Source organism: Oncorhynchus gorbuscha, linkage group LG10 (assembly GCF_021184085.1).
Source record: "Oncorhynchus gorbuscha isolate QuinsamMale2020 ecotype Even-year linkage group LG10, OgorEven_v1.0, whole genome shotgun sequence".
Lineage (NCBI taxonomy): Eukaryota > Metazoa > Chordata > Actinopteri > Salmoniformes > Salmonidae > Oncorhynchus > Oncorhynchus gorbuscha.
In genome coordinates, this window is record NC_060182.1 from 97,323,312 (window position 1) to 97,341,402 (window position 18,091).

The window sequence follows — 18,091 nt, forward strand, 5'->3', positions numbered from 1 at the left end:
GATTAGTCTATTTCAGACTAGATGAGTCTATTTCAGACTAGATTAGTCTATTTCAGACTAGATGAGTCTATTTCAGACTAGATGAGTCTATTTCAGACTAGATTAGTCTATTTCAGACTAGATGAGTCTATTTCAGGTTAGATTAGTCTATTTCAGACTAGATGAGTCTATTTCAGACTAGATGAGTCTATTTCAGGTTAGATTAGTCTATTTCAGATTAGATTAGTCTATTTCAGACTATATTAGTCTATTTCAGATTAGATTAGTCTATTTCAGACTAGATTAGTCTATTTCAGACTAGATTAGTCTATTTCAGATTAGATTAGTCTATTTCAGTCTATTTCAGACTAGATGAGTCTATTTCAGATTAGATTAGTCTATTTCAGACTAGATTAGTCTATTTCAGATTAGATTAGTCTATTTCAGTCTAGATGAGTCTATTTCAGACTAGATTAGTCTATTTCAGACTAGATGAGTCTATTTCAGACTAGATTCGTCTATTTCAGGTTAGATTAGTCTATTTCAGATTAGATTAGTCTATTTCAGACTATATTATTCTATTTCAGATTAGATTATTCTATTTCAGACTAGATTAGTCTATTTCAGACTAGATTAGTCTATTTCAGATTAGATTAGTCTATTTCAGTCTATTTCAGACTAGATTAGTCTATTTCAGATTAGATGATTCTATTTCAGATTATATTATTCTATTTCAGACTTGATTAGTCTATTTCAGACTAGATTAGTCTATTTCAGATTAGATTAGTCTATTTCAGACTAGATTAGTCTATTTCAGATTAGATGATTCTATTTCAGATTATATTATTCTATTTCAGACTTGATTAGTCTATTTCAGACTAGATTAGTCTATTTCAGATTAGATTAGTCTATTTCAGATTAGATTAGTCTATTTCAGACTAGATTCGTCTATTTCAGGTTAGATTAGTCTATTTCAGATTAGATTAGTCTATTTCAGACTATATTAGTCTATTTCAGATTAGATTATTCTATTTCAGACTAGATTAGTCTATTTCAGACTAGATTAGTCTATTTCAGATTAGATTAGTCTATTTCAGTCTATTTCAGACTAGATTAGTCTATTTCAGATTAGATGATTCTATTTCAGATTATATTATTCTATTTCAGACTTGATTAGTCTATTTCAGACTAGATTAGTCTATTTCAGATTAGATTAGTCTATTTCAGACTAGATTAGTCTATTTCAGATTAGATTAGTCTATTTCAGATTAGATTAGTCTATTTCAGACTAGATTAGTCTATTTCAGATTAGATTATTATATTTCAGACTAGATTAGTCTATTCCAGACTAGAATATAATGCCAATGTTCTGGGTGAGGCTTTTAGTACCGTTACTGTGTCATTGGGTGAAGTGATATCCACTATCCACAACGAGGCAGTAAGAACATTATCTAAGAAGTTCCCTTTATATTTCACAAGGGTTTCAGTGTCCCTGCTCCACAAACTACACATGTTAACACACGGATTGAAGCAACAGTCAATTTTACCATTAGGAATTTGGCACTCCCTGTTACATGTGCGTTTTTCTCATAGGGGGCTCTCAATTTATCCCCATTTAACCCGCCGTTTTAATGTTGTAATACGGTAATTCAGTGAACACGTTGGCAAGCAAGTGAAAAAAGTCACAAAGAACCCATTGAAACAGCCCCCCTGTGCCACCAAATGTCGTAGAAACAGTCACCTCAATATTCTCCTTCCAACCGGCTCATGCTGAGGTGATCTTTGAACCGCTGGATCGCTTTCTAATCTCTGCAACTACTGATAGCATAGCCCTACTAGGATTCATTCAGTGAACGTCCCAGAACGAACGGAGTCGAATGTGCAACAGGACCTGTCTTTATCATTGCAGTCCTTATTATAATGACATGTAACGGAAAGTTAAAGGAAATAGCTTTGGATCGATGAATACTTTGCCTCGCTGAAAAGCGTTCCTTCCGTTTTTTTTCTGTAGGATTGTAAAAGCATATTTATTTCAATGAAAACTCCATGCAGTATTTACACGTTTTCTCTTTAGAGCAAGCGACGCATCAAAACTTTACCAGATACAATGTATCACTTCGGATCTTTAGTGACGTGCGCGCTTCTTTTTATTTCATTATCGAATTGTGTACAAGTGGACAGTAAGAAAGGACAAGGCTTTCTTGAGGACATATTGCGGTTTTACGGTGAAAATGGATCTATTTCAACAGCACACCTTGAACACTTTCTGCTGCTAATATCAACCAGAAGACCAGCTTTTATTGTGGATGAGGAAAACCCACTTATCAATTCTGAGGTACAATGCGCCTTATATTTAAGACCACTTAACAACTTTCCTCCCTAAACAGTGCCCCCCCCCATCCCCCCACCATGAATATTGTATTGATTTTCTTATTCACTACTATTCTGCTTGCAGTCCTCACGATGACGTCACTTTCCTATGGTTAATGAGGAAACCGTGAAAATAAAAACCTTGCGTTTCAGAAAATGTCAAGGTGGATAACTCATTCAAAGATATTACATTTTAATGCGTTTCTACGGTGCTTATAAGCAAATACAAGAAGGTATCAATGGAAGAAGAAAAAATGAAATAGGTTATCAATTTTTTTATTTTTAAGACCACTGTTGAAAAATACAATGTTCAGTAATTACTTACTCAGCACAATGTAATGCAATTAACGGTCTTATTTTTATGGAAGCCTATTGAGATAGTAAGTCATAATAATGACAAAGTAAGTCATAATCATGAGATAGCACGTTTTTATTATGCAATAGTAACCCAGCTAGCTCATTTGATTCCTTGGAAGTTGTTGGAACGTACAATGTTTGGTTTCCCATTGGTTCTGGGAACGAAGCCATAAGTTTCTTGACCGGTAAAACTGAACTTTTTTTCCCCAATGTTCTGAGAACTGAAGCGAAAATGCCTTTCTGGAAACATTTATTGGTAGGTTGCAGGGATGTTCTGAGAACGTTTTACTCTGGTTCCTTGAAAGTGTTCCTGGGAGGAAAATTAAAATTATGAAAACTGAAATTATCTTTAAAACTTTCACCGAATGTTTCAATTAGACTTTTATTAACACTGCTAGCTTCTTTTGGGCAAACTTTAAAAAAAATAATTCCAAGCACAGATGGGACACTTGGAAATTCATTACCTTAGGCATTAATCATGCAAACACACATTTCTTTATTGTGACACGGCATCAGTGAGATTTGAACCTATAAACCTCTATTCTCTGTCAATGGAATGAATCCACTGGGCAACCAAGATGGAGCTAACATTTTAATCTATTCGAACCACTAAAGCTAAAACTAAAAAGAATCATTAAAAAACTATTTAGTCATCTAAAATAATTAACAAACCCGTTTGAAAAAATAAACTATCTTTGACTCTAAAATAAAAATAGAAACATAATTAATTATGTTCAATTAGTTTCTCTCTAAATAGTGGATGAAACATTTATGGGGTTTTCAAGGTTTTTTTTCTAATGGGGTTTTCAAGTTTCAGAATCTGCGGTTCCCAATGAGATTGACTTTAATTTAAAGGTAGACTCAGCGAGATGACATTGCAAGGAGCAGCACCACAGATATTGGTTGCGTTCTACTGCTCGGACGTTGCATGCATCAACCAAAGGTTGCGTGCCACATCATCGACTGTGCAGTCGGGCACCAGATTGCAATAGCATGCTGATGCATGTCATAGTATGCATTCTGAGAACCCTGTGTTTCTCAGAGCGTGGTTGTCCTATGGTTGTTCTGCATACAACCTTCCCACAACGTTCTGGGAATGATGCAGGATAGTTGCTTGGCTTTGGAGCATTCTCACCACATTTAAGGAACTTGGCAACAAAAAAAATGTTATTTTCATGATAATTCATTACTTTAACAGAACGTTTCCTAAAAGTTACATTTAATTTAAAGTTGGGTAACGTTCTAGGAATGTTCTCCAACTGGTTTGACATTGGGAATGTTTTCAAATTTGAGCATGTTAAGAAACAACTTGATTCTGTAGGAATTTAAATACTTCCGCAGAACATTTCCTACAGGTTTCCTCATTGGTTCTGTTTTAATTAAGGTCAGGTTCTCAGAACATTAAGAAAACGTTCCATTAAAAAAAAACACATGAAAACATTTAATAACGTTCAAAGAAGGTTCTAAGAATGTTATTTAAAAAAAAAACTTATACGGAACATTCCTTTCTCAGCTTAAAAAAAAACGATCTTCTATCTTGTTAAGTGTGTTCAGGTGTGTTGGCTAACACCTGATCTGAGTGCTTGTTTTCTTTGAAATGGGGTCTGTTTAAATGGACTAAAATAAACAGCTTTTTATGAGTAAAAAACAACAACATGTTTTTGTTGTCTTTATGAGAAGGAGCCATCCAATCCAGTGCAACCTTACAAATAACAACACTATTATCAATGTGGAAACACCCAGCTCATTTTACAGCCTTATTACTACAAATATAGAAGGTAAGATGAGAAGATGACTTCAAGGTATGTTATGGGTAATTACGTGGTAATAAATGATACATGACCATGTATATTCATTGGTGTTTCTTAGGTATTACTTTGAAACAGCCTTCCAGGACTGTATTACCAATAATAATAATATAATAATAATAATAATAATAATAATAATATAATAATAATAATAATATAATAATATATAATATAATAATAATAATAATATAATAATATATAATATAAATAATAATATATAATAATAATATAATATAATAATAATAATAATATATAATAATATATAATATAATAATAATAATATAATATAATAATAATATAATAATAATAATAATAATATAATATATAATAATAATAATATATGCCATTTAGCAGACGCTTTTATCCAAAGCGACTTACAGTCATGTGTGCATACATTCTACGTATGGGTGGTCCCGGGGATCGAACCCACTACCCTGGCGTTACAAGCGCCATGCTCTACCAACTGAGCTACAGAAGGACCACGTGGACCACCAGTAATACGCTAGTCCTTACTTGGACTTACCTTTGGGACTAAAATGTGTTACCATATTACATTTTGTGAGTATTTTCCTTGGTATTTCACATATATTATATATATATATTACATTGAAATAGTGGTGTGACTAGGTATTATCTGATACTAGTGGTGTGACTAGGTATTATCTGGTACTAGTGGTGTGACTAGGTAGTGGTGTGACTAGGTATTATCTGGTACTAGTGGTGTGACAAGGTAGTGGTGTGACTAGGTAGTGGTGTGACTAGGTAGTGGTGTGACTAGGTATTATCTGGTACTAGTGGTGTGACAAGGTAGTGGTGTGACTAGGTATTATCTGGTACTAGTGGTGTGACTAGGTATTATCTGGTACTAGTGGTGTGACTAGGTAGTGGTGTGACTAGGTATTATCTGGTACTAGTGGTGTGACAAGGTAGTGGTGTGACTAGGTAGTGGTGTGACTAGGTAGTGGTGTGACTAGGTATTATCTGGTACTAGTGGTGTGACAAGGTAGTGGTGTGACTAGGTATTATCTGGTACTAGTGGTGTGACTAGGTATTATCTGGTACTAGTGGTGTGACTAGGTATTATCTGGTACTAGTGGTGTGACTAGGTAGTGGTGTGACTAGGTAGTGGTGTGACTAGGTATTATCTGGTACTAGTGGTGTGACTAGGTAGTGGTGTGACTAGGTATTATCTGATACTAGTGGTGTGACTAGGTAGTGGTGTGACTAGGTGTTATCTGGTACTAGTGGTGTGACTAGGTATTATTTACATTTACATTTAAGTCATTTAGCAGACGCTCTTATCCAGAGCGACTTACAAATTGGTGCATTCACCTTATGACATCCAGTGGAACAGCCACTTTACAATAGTGCATCTACATATTTTAAGTGGTGTGACTAGGTAGTGAGAAGGATTACTTTATCCTATCCTAGGTATTCCTTAAAGAGGTGGGGTTTCAGGTGTCTCCGGAAGGTGGTGATTGATTCCGCTGTCCTGGGTCGTGAGGGAGTTTGTTCCACCATTGGGGAGCCAGGGCAGTGGTGTGACTAGGTTTATCTGGTACTAGTGGTGTGAGCTAGGAATCTGGTACTAGTGGTGTGACTAGGTGTTATCTGGTACTAGTGGTGGATGAACGTAGTGGTCCTAGGTTGGTGTGACTAGGGCCTGGTACAGAGCCTGGAGGTACTGAGGTGCCGTTCCCTCACAGCTCCGTAGTGGTGTGAAGCACCATGGTCTTGTGGTGCGGATGATATGGTACTAGTGGTGTGACTGGAAGCCAGTGGAGAGAGTGGAGGAGCTAGGGTGTGCGTGTGAGAAACTGGGGAAGGTTGAACACCAGACGGGCTGACTAGGCGTTCTGGATGAGTTGTAGGGTGGTTTAATGGCACAGGCAGGGTGCCCAGCCAGTGGTGTGACTAGGTATTATCTGGTACTAGTGGTGTGACTAGGTAGTGGTGTGACTAGGTGTTATCTGGTACTAGTGGTGTGACTAGGTAGTGGTGTGACTAGGTATTATCTGGTACTAGTGGTGTGACTAGGTAGTGGTGTGACTAGGTGTTATCTGGTACTAGTGGTGTGACTAGGTAGTGGTGTGACTAGGTATGAACTGGTACAGGAACGGGCCACCGGTGTTATCTGATGTTAGTGGTGAGAACGACAGGGTGTTGTCCAGGATCACGCCACTAGTGTTCTTAGCGCTCTGGGAGGAGGACACAATGGAGTTGTCAACCGTGATGGCGAGATCATCTGGAACTAGTGGCAGTCCTTCCCCGGGAGGAAGAGCATCTGGTACTAGTGGTTGCCTAGGTTCAGCTGGAGGTGGTGATCCGTCATCCACACTGGTATGTCTGCCAGACATGCAGAGATGTGACCTGGTCATGGGGGAAAGGAGGTATTATCTGATACTAGTGGTGTGACTAGGTAGTGGTGTGACTAGGTATTATCTGGTACTAGTGGTGTGACTGGTATTATCTGGTAATGATAGGAGAGACCATGTGAGGTTATGACAGAGCCAAGTGACTTGGTGTATAGCGAGAATAGGAGAGGGCCTAGAACAGAGCCCTGGGGGACACCAGTGGTGAGAGCGTATGGTGAGGAGACAGATGTGACACGCCATCTGGTAGTGGTGCGACCTGTCAGGGTGTGAGGTATTATATAGTACTAGTGTGGGCCACGCCGGAGATGCCCAACTATCTGAGAGGGTGGAGAGGAGGATCTGGGTTCACTAGTGGTGTGACTAGGTAGTGGTGTGACTAGGTATTATCTGGTACTAGTGGTGTGACTAGGTATTATATGGTACTAGTGGTGTGACTAGGTATTATATGGTACTAGTGGTGTGACTAGGTATTATATGGTACTAGTGGTGTGACTAGGTATTATCTGGTACTAGTGGTGTGACAGTTGAATGACTAGTCTTGAAACCTGACTGATTTGGATCAAGTGGTGTCATTCTGAGAGAGATAGTGGGAGAGCTGGTATTATAGGTACTAGTGGTTCAAGAGTTTTGGAGAGGTATTATATGAACTAGTGGTGTGACTAGGTATACTGGTCTGTACTATTGGTGTGACATCGGAGGGATCGACTAGGTTTTTCAGAAGTGGTGTGACTGGGTATTATCTGGTACTTGAAGACGGAAGGGTGTGACTAGGTATTATCTGGTCTAGTGGTGTGACTAGGTATTATCTGGTACTAGTGGTGTGACTAGGTATTATATGGTAGTAGTGGTGTGACTAGGTAATGGTCTGGTAGTGGTGTGAAGAGATCTGGTAATAGTGGTGTGATAGGTATTATATGGTAGTAGTGGTGTGACAGGTTGTTGTGGTGTGACTAGGTATTATCTGGTACAAGACTAGGAGATTTCATCTGGAGAGATAGTGGTGAGAAAGAGGTCAGAGCACAGGGTAGGGCAGTGTTAGCAGAACTAGTGGTGTGACGTTTATCTTAGCAAACGAGGATCGGATGTGGTGTGACTTATTTTCAAAATGGTTGACTAGATAGTCATCTGCAGAGAGGGAGGAGGGGGGAGGGTGGTGGAGGGTATTCAGGTAGGGTGGAGAAGGTGGCAAAGAGTGGTTCCTAGGGTTAGAGGCAGATGCTTGGAATTTAGCGTGGTAGAAAGTGGCTTTAGCAGCAGAGACAGAGGAGGAAAATGTAGAGAGGAGGTAGTGGTGTGAAGGATGCCAGGTCCGCAGGGTGTGACTAGGTGTTTTGGTCCATTTGACAAGGTAGTGGCTGCCCGGAGCCTGTTCTGTGAGCTCGACAATGAGTCATCGAGCCACGGAGCGGGAGTGGTGGACCGAGTGGTGGAGGATAGTGGGGACATAGAGAGTCAAGGAATGCAGAGAGGGAGGAGAGGAGGGTTGAGGAGGCAGAATCAGGGACTAGTGGTGTGACTAGGTATTATCTGGTACTAGTGGTGTGACTAGGTAGTGGTGTGACTAGGTGTTATCTGGTACTAGTGGTGGGAGGTAGTGGTGTGACTAGGTATTATCTGGAGTGGTGTGACTAGGTAGGGTGGAAGAGGTATTAGGTAGTGGGGTGAGAGAGCGTGAAGGTAGTGGGACGACTAGGTGTTATACCATCCGTGACTAGGGGGTACTAGTGGTGTGTGTGGGAGGTGTTGGAGTGGTGCGAGGTAGGGAAAAGGATACAAGGCAGTGGTCGGAGACTTGGAGGGGAGTTGCAGTGAGGTTATATGGAAGAACAGCATCTAGTAAAGATGAGGTCGAGCGTATTGGCTTGTGGTAGGGGGAAGGTAGTGGTGTGACTAGGGAGTTATATGGAACTAGGGTGTGACTAAAGAGTTATATGGTACTAGTGGTGTGACTAGGTAGTGGTGTGACTAGGTAGTGGTGTGACTAGGTATTATATGGTACTAGTGGTGTGACTAGGTAGTGGTGTGACTAGGTAGTGGTGTGACTAGGTATTATATGGTACTAGTGGTGTGACTAGGTAGTGGTGTTACTAGGAAAGGAGCTTATCAAGGCATCAAGGTACTATGGTGATGACTCTCCGAGGGAACCTGGAGGGCGATAAATGATAAGGATGTTAGATAGCTTGAAAGGTAGGGCTAGTAACTGTGACAGCATGGAATTCAAAGGAGGCGGTATTAGACAGATGGGTAAGGGAGAAAGAGTGAATGACCACTTGGGAGAGATGATCTGGTACTAGTGGTGTGACTAGGTAGAACACGTGGTGTGACAAGGTAGTGGTGCGACTAGGTAGTGTGTGACTAGGTATTATCTGGTACTAGTGGTGTGACTAAGTATTATATGGTACTAGTGGTGTGACTAGGTAGTGGTGTGACTAGGTATTATCTGGTACTAGTGGTGTGACTAAATTATATGGTACTAGTGGTGTGACTAGGTAGTGGTGTGACTGGAGGTAGGAGGCAGGTAGGCTGAGATGAATCTGGTACTTGTGTGACTAGGTAGATTGGCAGTTCCAGAGGCTACTAGGTAGACCTGGAACTAGGTGGGTGTGACTAGGTATTATATGGGACCACCAGTGACTAGGTAGTGGTGTGACTAGGTAGTGGTGTGAGGAGCGTTTGTATGGTCTGTGCAGAGAGGAGAGAACAGGGATAAACAGACACATAGTTGACAGGCTGGTGAAGACTAGGTAGTGGTTGTGACTAGGGACTATTATATGGAAGTGGTGTGACTAGGTAGTGTTGTGACTAGCTAGTGGTGTGACTAGAATCTTATTGACTAAAATGATTAAAATGATACAGTACTGCTGAAGGTAGTGGTGTGACCAGCTGGCAGTGGGTGACTAGGATTACTGGAACTAATCAAGTGTGACTGGGTTGAGTGTAATAGTTTCTGCAGTGTTGGGGCTAGGTAGCCTCGTGGGCTAGCAGGCTAGCTTAGCAGTGTTGGGGCGGTAGGTAGCCTCGTGGTTAGAGTTTAGGTGCGGTAAAGAACGACAATAGATGGCTGGCCTGTAACCTAGAAAAATCCTCAGACTACACAATTATCTTCCCTGATCAAGGCAGGTAACCCATTGTTCCTAGGCTGTCGGAGGAAATAAGAATTTATTCTTAAAACTTCTCTAGGATAGGGGGCAGCATTTGGAATTTTTGATGAAAAGCAAGTCCAAATTCAACTGCCTGCTACTCATCCCCAGAAGATAAGATGTTATTAGTAGTTTTGGATAGAAAACACTGTGAAGTTTCTAAAACTGTTTGAATCATGTCTGTGAGTATCAAACTTATGTAGCAAAACCCCGTGTACTGTAATGAAATGAAGTGAAAATGAGATACAACCTGGAATGCCAGATTTCTAAGGGACTAGCTTGAGTTCTATACAGAAGTCACCAGTCTTTAGAAATTGTTTGAGGTTATTCTTTGTTAAATGAAGAGAGTTGTTCAGAGCTAGGAGTCACTTGTAGTGTACTGTTTGATAAATAGCTGGCTAGCTAAGTTTCTTTTCCTCCTGTATTGAATTAAGATAATCACTCTAAGATTATTTACTTTAAAAAACAATACCTGATAGTTGTATTACAAAATAAATAGTTTGAAATCAAATTTACACGTAACAAATTTTGTATCACGTTGAGCAATTGGAACCGGTGTTTTTCTGGATAAACAAATAAATATATATAAATATGGATATCGAACAAAAGGACCATTTGTGATGTTTATGGGACATATATATAAATATATAAAGGTAAGGCAAATTTATATTTTAATTTCTGCGTATATAGGGTAAATGTTTTCTCCCTTTTGGTTTTGGAATATATAGATAATAAATAATAATATATAATAATATAATATAAAAGCCTAAATAACTTGTTGGTTGGATAAATATTTAATTTGCTAAATATATGTCATGAAATTTTAATAGTAATTTAAATATATAAATAAATGGGATATATAAATAAATTTTATATATAAATAAATTAAATAAATAAAAAATGTGTCTCATCATTATGACTTACTATAAATATCATCATTAATAAATATCATATAAATATTACTATCTCATATAAATGTATATAAATATATATAAATAAATATATATAAATATATAAATAAATATATATAAATGTATATACATATATATAAATAAATATATATAAATAAATATATATAAATATATATAAATGTATATAAATATATACATAAATATATATAAATAAATATAAATATATATAAATAAATATATATAGATGTATATAAATATATATAAATAAATATATATAAATGTATAAATAAATATATATAAATATATATAAATAAATATACATAAATATATATAAATAAATATATATAAATATATATATAAATGTATATAAATATATATAAATAAATATATATAAATATATAAATAAATATATATAAATGTATATACATATATATACATAAATATATATTAATAAATATATATAAATATATATAAATGTATATAAATATATACATAAATATATATAAATAAATATAAATATATATAAATATATATAAATATATATAAAGAAATATATATAAAGAAATATATATAAATATATATATAAATAAATATATATAAATATATATAAATATATATAAATAAATATATATAAATAAATATATATATATAAATATATAAATAAATATACATAAATGAATATATATAAATATATAAATAAATATATATAAATATATATAAATGTATATAAATATATAAATGAATATATATAAATATATAAATAAATATGTATAAATATATATAAATGTATATAAATATATAAATAAATATGTATAAATATATATAAATGTATATAAATATATAAATATAAATATATAAATAAATATGTATAAATATATTACATGAATATGTTGGATCGTATTAATGTCTTATTCAATCACCATCCCTGCTGCATCTTGAATGATCCCTTATTGTTCCATTATATCACAGTTATAAACATAACACATGGCTAAATGGCAACACGCTGTGTTATATCCTAATGTTGACAGTAATGTGAACCCCTTCTCTCTGTCCCCTGCAGTGTCCCTCTGTGGGCCAGATCTTGTCCCACTATGGGTTGACAAACGCCAGTCAGCTGACAGTGGAGCATCTGGAGAGGATCTGTCCTGCTGTGTTGACTCAGGTGCTGCTGCCCTCCTGCCCATATAAAAACCCCACGGCCCTCCATCCTGTTACCTACCACGGTGAGTACCATATTAACCCACGGTACTGAAACCTGTTACCTACCACGGTGAGTACCATATTAACCCACGGTACTGAAACCTGTTACCTACCACGGTGAGTACCATATTAACCCACGGTACTGAAACCTGTTACCTACCACGGTGAGTACCATATTAACCCACGGTACTGAAACCTGTTACCTACCACGGTGAGAACCATATTAACCCACGGTACTGAAACCTGTTACCTACCACGGTGAGTACCATATTAACCCACGGTACTGAAACCTGTTACCTACCACGGTGAGTACCATATTAACCCACGGTACTGAAACCTGTTACCTACCACGGTGACCATATTAACCCTCGACTGAAACCTGTTACCTACCACGGTGAGAACCATATTAACCCACGGTACTGAAACCTGTTACCTACCACGGTGAGTACCATATTAACCCATGGTACTGAAACCTGTTACCTACCACGGTGAGTACCATATTAACCCTCGGTACTGAAACCTGTTACCTACCACGGTGAGTACCATATTAACCCACGGTACTGAAACCTGTTACCTACCACGGTGAGAACCATATTAACCCACGGTACTGAAACCTGTTACCTACCACGGTGAGAACCATATTAACCCACGGTACTGAAACCTGTTACCTACCACGGTGAGTACCATATTAACCCATGGTACTGAAACCTGTTACCTACCACGGTGAGTACCATATTAACCCTCGGTACTGAAACCTGTTACCTACCACAGTGAGTACCATATTAACCCTCGGCCCTGCATCCTGTTACCTACCACGGTGAGTACCATATTAACCCTCGGTACTGAAACCTGTTACCTACCACGGTGATTACCATATTAACCCACAGTACTGAAACCTGTTACCTACCACGGTGAGTACCATATTAACCCTCGGTACTGAAACCTGTTACCTACCACGGTGAGAACCATATTAACCCTCGGTACTGAAACCTGTTACCTACCACGGTGAGAACCATATTAACCCTCGGTACTGAAACCTGTTACCTACCACGGTGAGTACCATATTAACCCTCGGTACTGAAACCTGTTACGTACCACGGTGAGTACCATATTAACCCACAGTACTGAAACCTGTTACCCACATGACCTACCATGTTACCCACCATGTTACCTACATGACCTACCATGTTACCCACATGACCTACCATGTTACCTACATGACCTACCATGTTATCCACATGACCTACCATGTTACCTACATGACCTACCATGTTACCCACATGACCTACCATGTTACCTACATGACCTACCATGTTACCCACATGACCTACCATGTTACCTACAGACCTACCATGTTACCTACATGACCTGGAATGTTACCCACCATGTTACCTACATGACCTGCAATGTTACCCACCATGTTACCTACATGACCTACCATGTTACCTACAGACCTACCATGTTACCTACATGACCTACCATGTTACCTACCATTAGCTACAATGTGCTGAATTTGAGCCAGATCTTCCCAGAACTGGATCTGGCACCTCTCAGTTTTGGACTGTTTCGTTCTGGAACACATTTACCAGGATCCGGTACCTCTCCTGGCATGAAAAATAATTGTCACTATTTGCAATGTAAAAATTCTAATAAACACAATCAGAGTTGATTCAAATTCATTTCAAATTCTCCTGCCTCCTAAAAAACATAATGTGAAAATGGGTTTGGTATTTGAAGAATTGATTCATATTGGACTGGCCCAGGTTTGGTATTTGAAGAATTGATTCATATTGGACTGGCCCAGGTTTGATATTTGAAGAATTGATTCATATTGGACTGGCCCGGGTTTGGTATTTGAAGAATTGATTCATATTGGACTGGCCCAGGTTTGAAATTTGAAGAATTGATTCATGTTGGACTGGCCCGGGTTTATGGTTTGCGCAATATTGTGGCCTATGTAGACCAACGCATGGCCATTGCTGTGGTGAGAGAGAGAAGCAATAGAGAATGTACCTGAATTAACGCTTGATGCCCCTGTGCTATACAAACCACGAGTTAAAGCTTGATACACCTGTTCTGGTCCATATGGACCTGAGACTCGGCTTTATAATCAACCTCATTGTTCTTGGGGACAGAGGGAGCATGAAGGAATGAGATGATTATCTGGGCTGTTGAGAACACACACACACACACACACACACACACACACACACACACACACACACACACACACACACACACACACACACACACACACACACACACACACACACACACACACACACACACACACACACACACACACACACACACACACACACACACACACACACACACACTGATAGCTAGCTGATGATAGCAGCAAGGTTTCAGATGTACATTCCTGCAGGGAGCAATTCCTGTGTGTGATCAAAGAAAACCCAATGTGCCCTAATAATGTCATAAGATATCCTTACTACCCCAAATTACCCTACCCATAACCTAATACTGTTATATACGAGCTTTGATCTGCTGCCGTCTGATCTTAGGTAGATGTTGGACATCTTGATGCTGCGATCGGTATTGATGCTGTGATCGGTATTGATGCTGTGATCGGTATTGATGCTGTGATCAGTATTGATGCTGTGATGGGTATTGATGCTGTGATCAGTATTGATGCTGTGATCGGTATTGATGCTGTGATCGGTATTGATGCTGTGATCGGTATTGATGCTGCGATCGGTATTGATGCTGCGATCGGTATTGATGCTGCGATCGGTATTGATGCTGTGATCTGTATTGATGCTGTGATCAGTATTGATGCTGTGATCGGTATTGATGCTGTGATCAGTATTGATGTTGTGATGGGTATTGATGCTGTGATCAGTATTGATGCTGTGATCAATATGGATGCTGTGATGGTATTGATGCTTTGATGTGTATTGATGCCGTGATCAGTATTGATGCTGTGATGAGTATTGATGCTGTAATCAGTATTGATTTTGTGATCAGTATTGATGCTGTGATCGGTATTGATGCTGTGATGGGTATTGATGCTGTGATCAGTATTGATGCTGTGATCATTATTGATGCTGTGATGGGTATTGATGCTGTGATGGGTATTGATGCTGTGATCAGTATTGATGCTGTGATGAGTATTGATGCTGTGATCAGTACTGATGCTGTGATGAGTATTGATGCTGTGATCGGTATTGATGCTGTGATCAGTATTGATTCTGCTCCCCTCCCCTCTGTCACTATGGGTGGATAATGGTTGGTGTGTTGGGTCAGTAACACTGTGGTTATAGGATGGGTCAGTAACGCTGTGGTTATAGGATGGGTCAGTAACACTGTGGTTATAGGATGGGTCAGTAACACTGTGGTTATAGGATGGGTCAGTAACACTGTGGTTATAGGATGGGTCAGTAACACTGTGGTTATAGGATGGGTCAGTAACACTGAGTGTATTTACATGCACACTAACAATTCAACATTTAACCTACTATGTTAATAGACCAATTATAGCATTAACCTTGTAACCACCTTATCTTAATCGGCGTACGGTCAACATCAAAGTAGACATATGCTGATTAAAAACACCCTGGTTTTCTGAGCAATCTATGAAATTATTAGGACATGTGCCCAGTTTTAAATGATTAGGACATGTACCCAGTTTTAAATGATTAGGGCATGTGGACAGTTTTAAATGATTAGGACATGTGACCCGTTTTAAATTATTAGGACATGTGGACAGTTTTAAATGATTAGGACATGTACCCAGTTTTAAATGATTAGGACATGTACCCAGTTTTAAATGATTAGGACATGTACCCAGTTTTAAATGATTAGGGCATGTGACCAGTTTTAAATGATTAGGACATGTGACCCGTTTTAAATTATTAGGACATGTGGACCAGTTTTAAATGATTAGGACATGTACCCAGTTTTAAATGATTAGGACATGTACCCAGTTTTAAATGATTAGGACATGTACCCAGTTTTAAATGATTAGGGCATGTGACCAGTTTTAAATGATTAGGACATGTACCCAGTTTTAAATGATTAGGACATGTGACCAGTTTTAAATGATTAGGACATGTGACCAGTTTTAAATGATTAGGACATGTACCCAGTTTTAAATGATTAGGACATGTGACCAGTTTTAAATGATTAGGACATGTGACCAGTTTTAAATGATTAGGACATGTGACCAGTTTTAAATGATTAGGACATGTTTTAAATGATTAGGACAGTTTTTAAATGATTAGGACATGTGGTTTTAAATGATTAGGACATGTTTTTAAATGATTAGGACATGTACCCAGTTTTAAATGATTAGGACATGTGACCAGTTTTAAATGATTAGGACATGTGACCAGTTTTAAATGATTAGGACATGTGACCAGTTTTAAATGATTAGGACATGTGGACAGTTTTAAATGATTAGGACATGTGGACAGTTTTAAATGATTAGGACATGTACCCAGTTTTAAATGATTAGGACATGTGACCAGTTTTAAATGATTAGGACATGTGACCAGTTTTAAATTATTAGGACATGTGACCAGTTTTAAATGATTAGGACATGTGGACAGTTTTAAATTATTAGGACATGTGGACAGTTTTAAATGATTAGGACATGTGGACAGTTTTAAATGATTAGGACATGTGCCCAGTTTTAAATGATTAGGACATGTGACCAGTTTTAATCAGGGTTCCAGAGGTGGATCTGATGTGGGCCAGCACAAATATCTGATCTGGGCCAGCACAAATATCTGATCTGGGCCAGCACAACCAGCCTCTTATTCACTGCTGAAGTGAGTTTGGAAAAACTGAAAATATGCAGAAAGTTTTCACTTACAAATCAATTAGGCTTTACAAAAAATGACATGGTCATTGTGGTATAATGTTTATTTTGATTGGTGATTTTTTAAAATGCATATTATCAAAAGTCCCGTCAGACAGCCTGATTTTCAGATGTGTCCACGTGAACAGGATTATTAGGGAAATCATTCTTCATGAAAAAGTTTTAAACAAATGAATGTATTAATCTGACTATCCACAATAATCGTATTATTCTGTGCATGTAACCATGCTCAATATGTATCTCTTTCTCTTGTCCTGTCCAGTGTGGGGTTATGGCTTCCTGTCTGTCACCATTATTAACCTGGCCTCTCTCCTGGGCCTGGCACTCATCCCCTTCACCAAGAAGACGTACTTTCCCAAGGTGCTCACCTACTTCATCGGCCTGGCCATCGGCACGCTCTTCTCCAACGCTGTCCTGCAGTTAATACCAGAGGTAGGATCTCTCTAATGCTGTCCTGCAGTTAATACCAGAGGTAGGATCTCTCTAATGCTGTCCTGCAGTTAATACCAGAGGTAGGATCTCTCTAACGCTGTCCTGCAGTTAATACCAGAGGTAGGATCTCTCTAATGCTGTCCTGCAGTTAATACCAGAGGTAGGATCTCTCTAATGCTGTCCTGCAGTTAATACCAGAGGTAGGATCTCTCTAATGCTGTCCTGTAGTTAATACCAGAGGTAGGATCTCTCTAATGCTGTTAATACCAGAGGTAGGATCTCTCTAATGCTGTTAATACCAGAGGTAGGATCTCTCTAATGCTGTCCTGTAGTTAATACCAGAGGTAGGATCTCTCTAATGCTGTTTAATACCAGAGGTAGAATCTCTCTAATGCTGTTAATACCAGAGGTAGGATCTCTCTAATGCTGTTTAATACCAGAGGTAGGATCGCTCTAATACTGTCCTGTAGTTAATACCAGAGGTAGGATCGCTCTAATACTGTCCTGTAGTTAATACCAGAGGTAGGATCTCTCTAATGCTGTTAATACCAGAGGTAGGATCTCTCTAATGCTGTTAATACCAGAGGTAGGATCTCTCTAATGCTGTTTAATACCAGAGGTAGGATCTCTCTAATGCTGTTAATACCAGAGGTAGGATCTCTCTAATGCTGTT

General features: G+C 38.3%; 1 protein-coding gene across 9 annotated transcripts in view; it reads left to right on the plus strand.

Annotated features, from left to right (window-relative positions):
* Positions 1 to 1,805: 1,805 nt before the first annotated feature.
* The window catches only part of slc39a8 (solute carrier family 39 member 8), a 46,907-nt gene continuing 30,621 nt past the window's right edge, over positions 1,806 to 18,091 (plus strand). For 8 of the 9 annotated variants that reach the window (XM_046367596.1, XM_046367597.1, XM_046367598.1 and 5 more), the window contains exons 1-3: positions 1,806 to 2,314; positions 12,001 to 12,163; positions 17,249 to 17,418. In XM_046367596.1, the coding sequence (XP_046223552.1) occupies positions 2,087 to 2,314; positions 12,001 to 12,163; positions 17,249 to 17,418 (561 nt within the window). In that variant the 5' untranslated portion in view covers positions 1,806 to 2,086. The remainder of the gene's footprint in view (positions 2,315 to 12,000; positions 12,164 to 17,248; positions 17,419 to 18,091) is intronic. The other variant, XM_046367604.1, reaches the window with a different exon arrangement.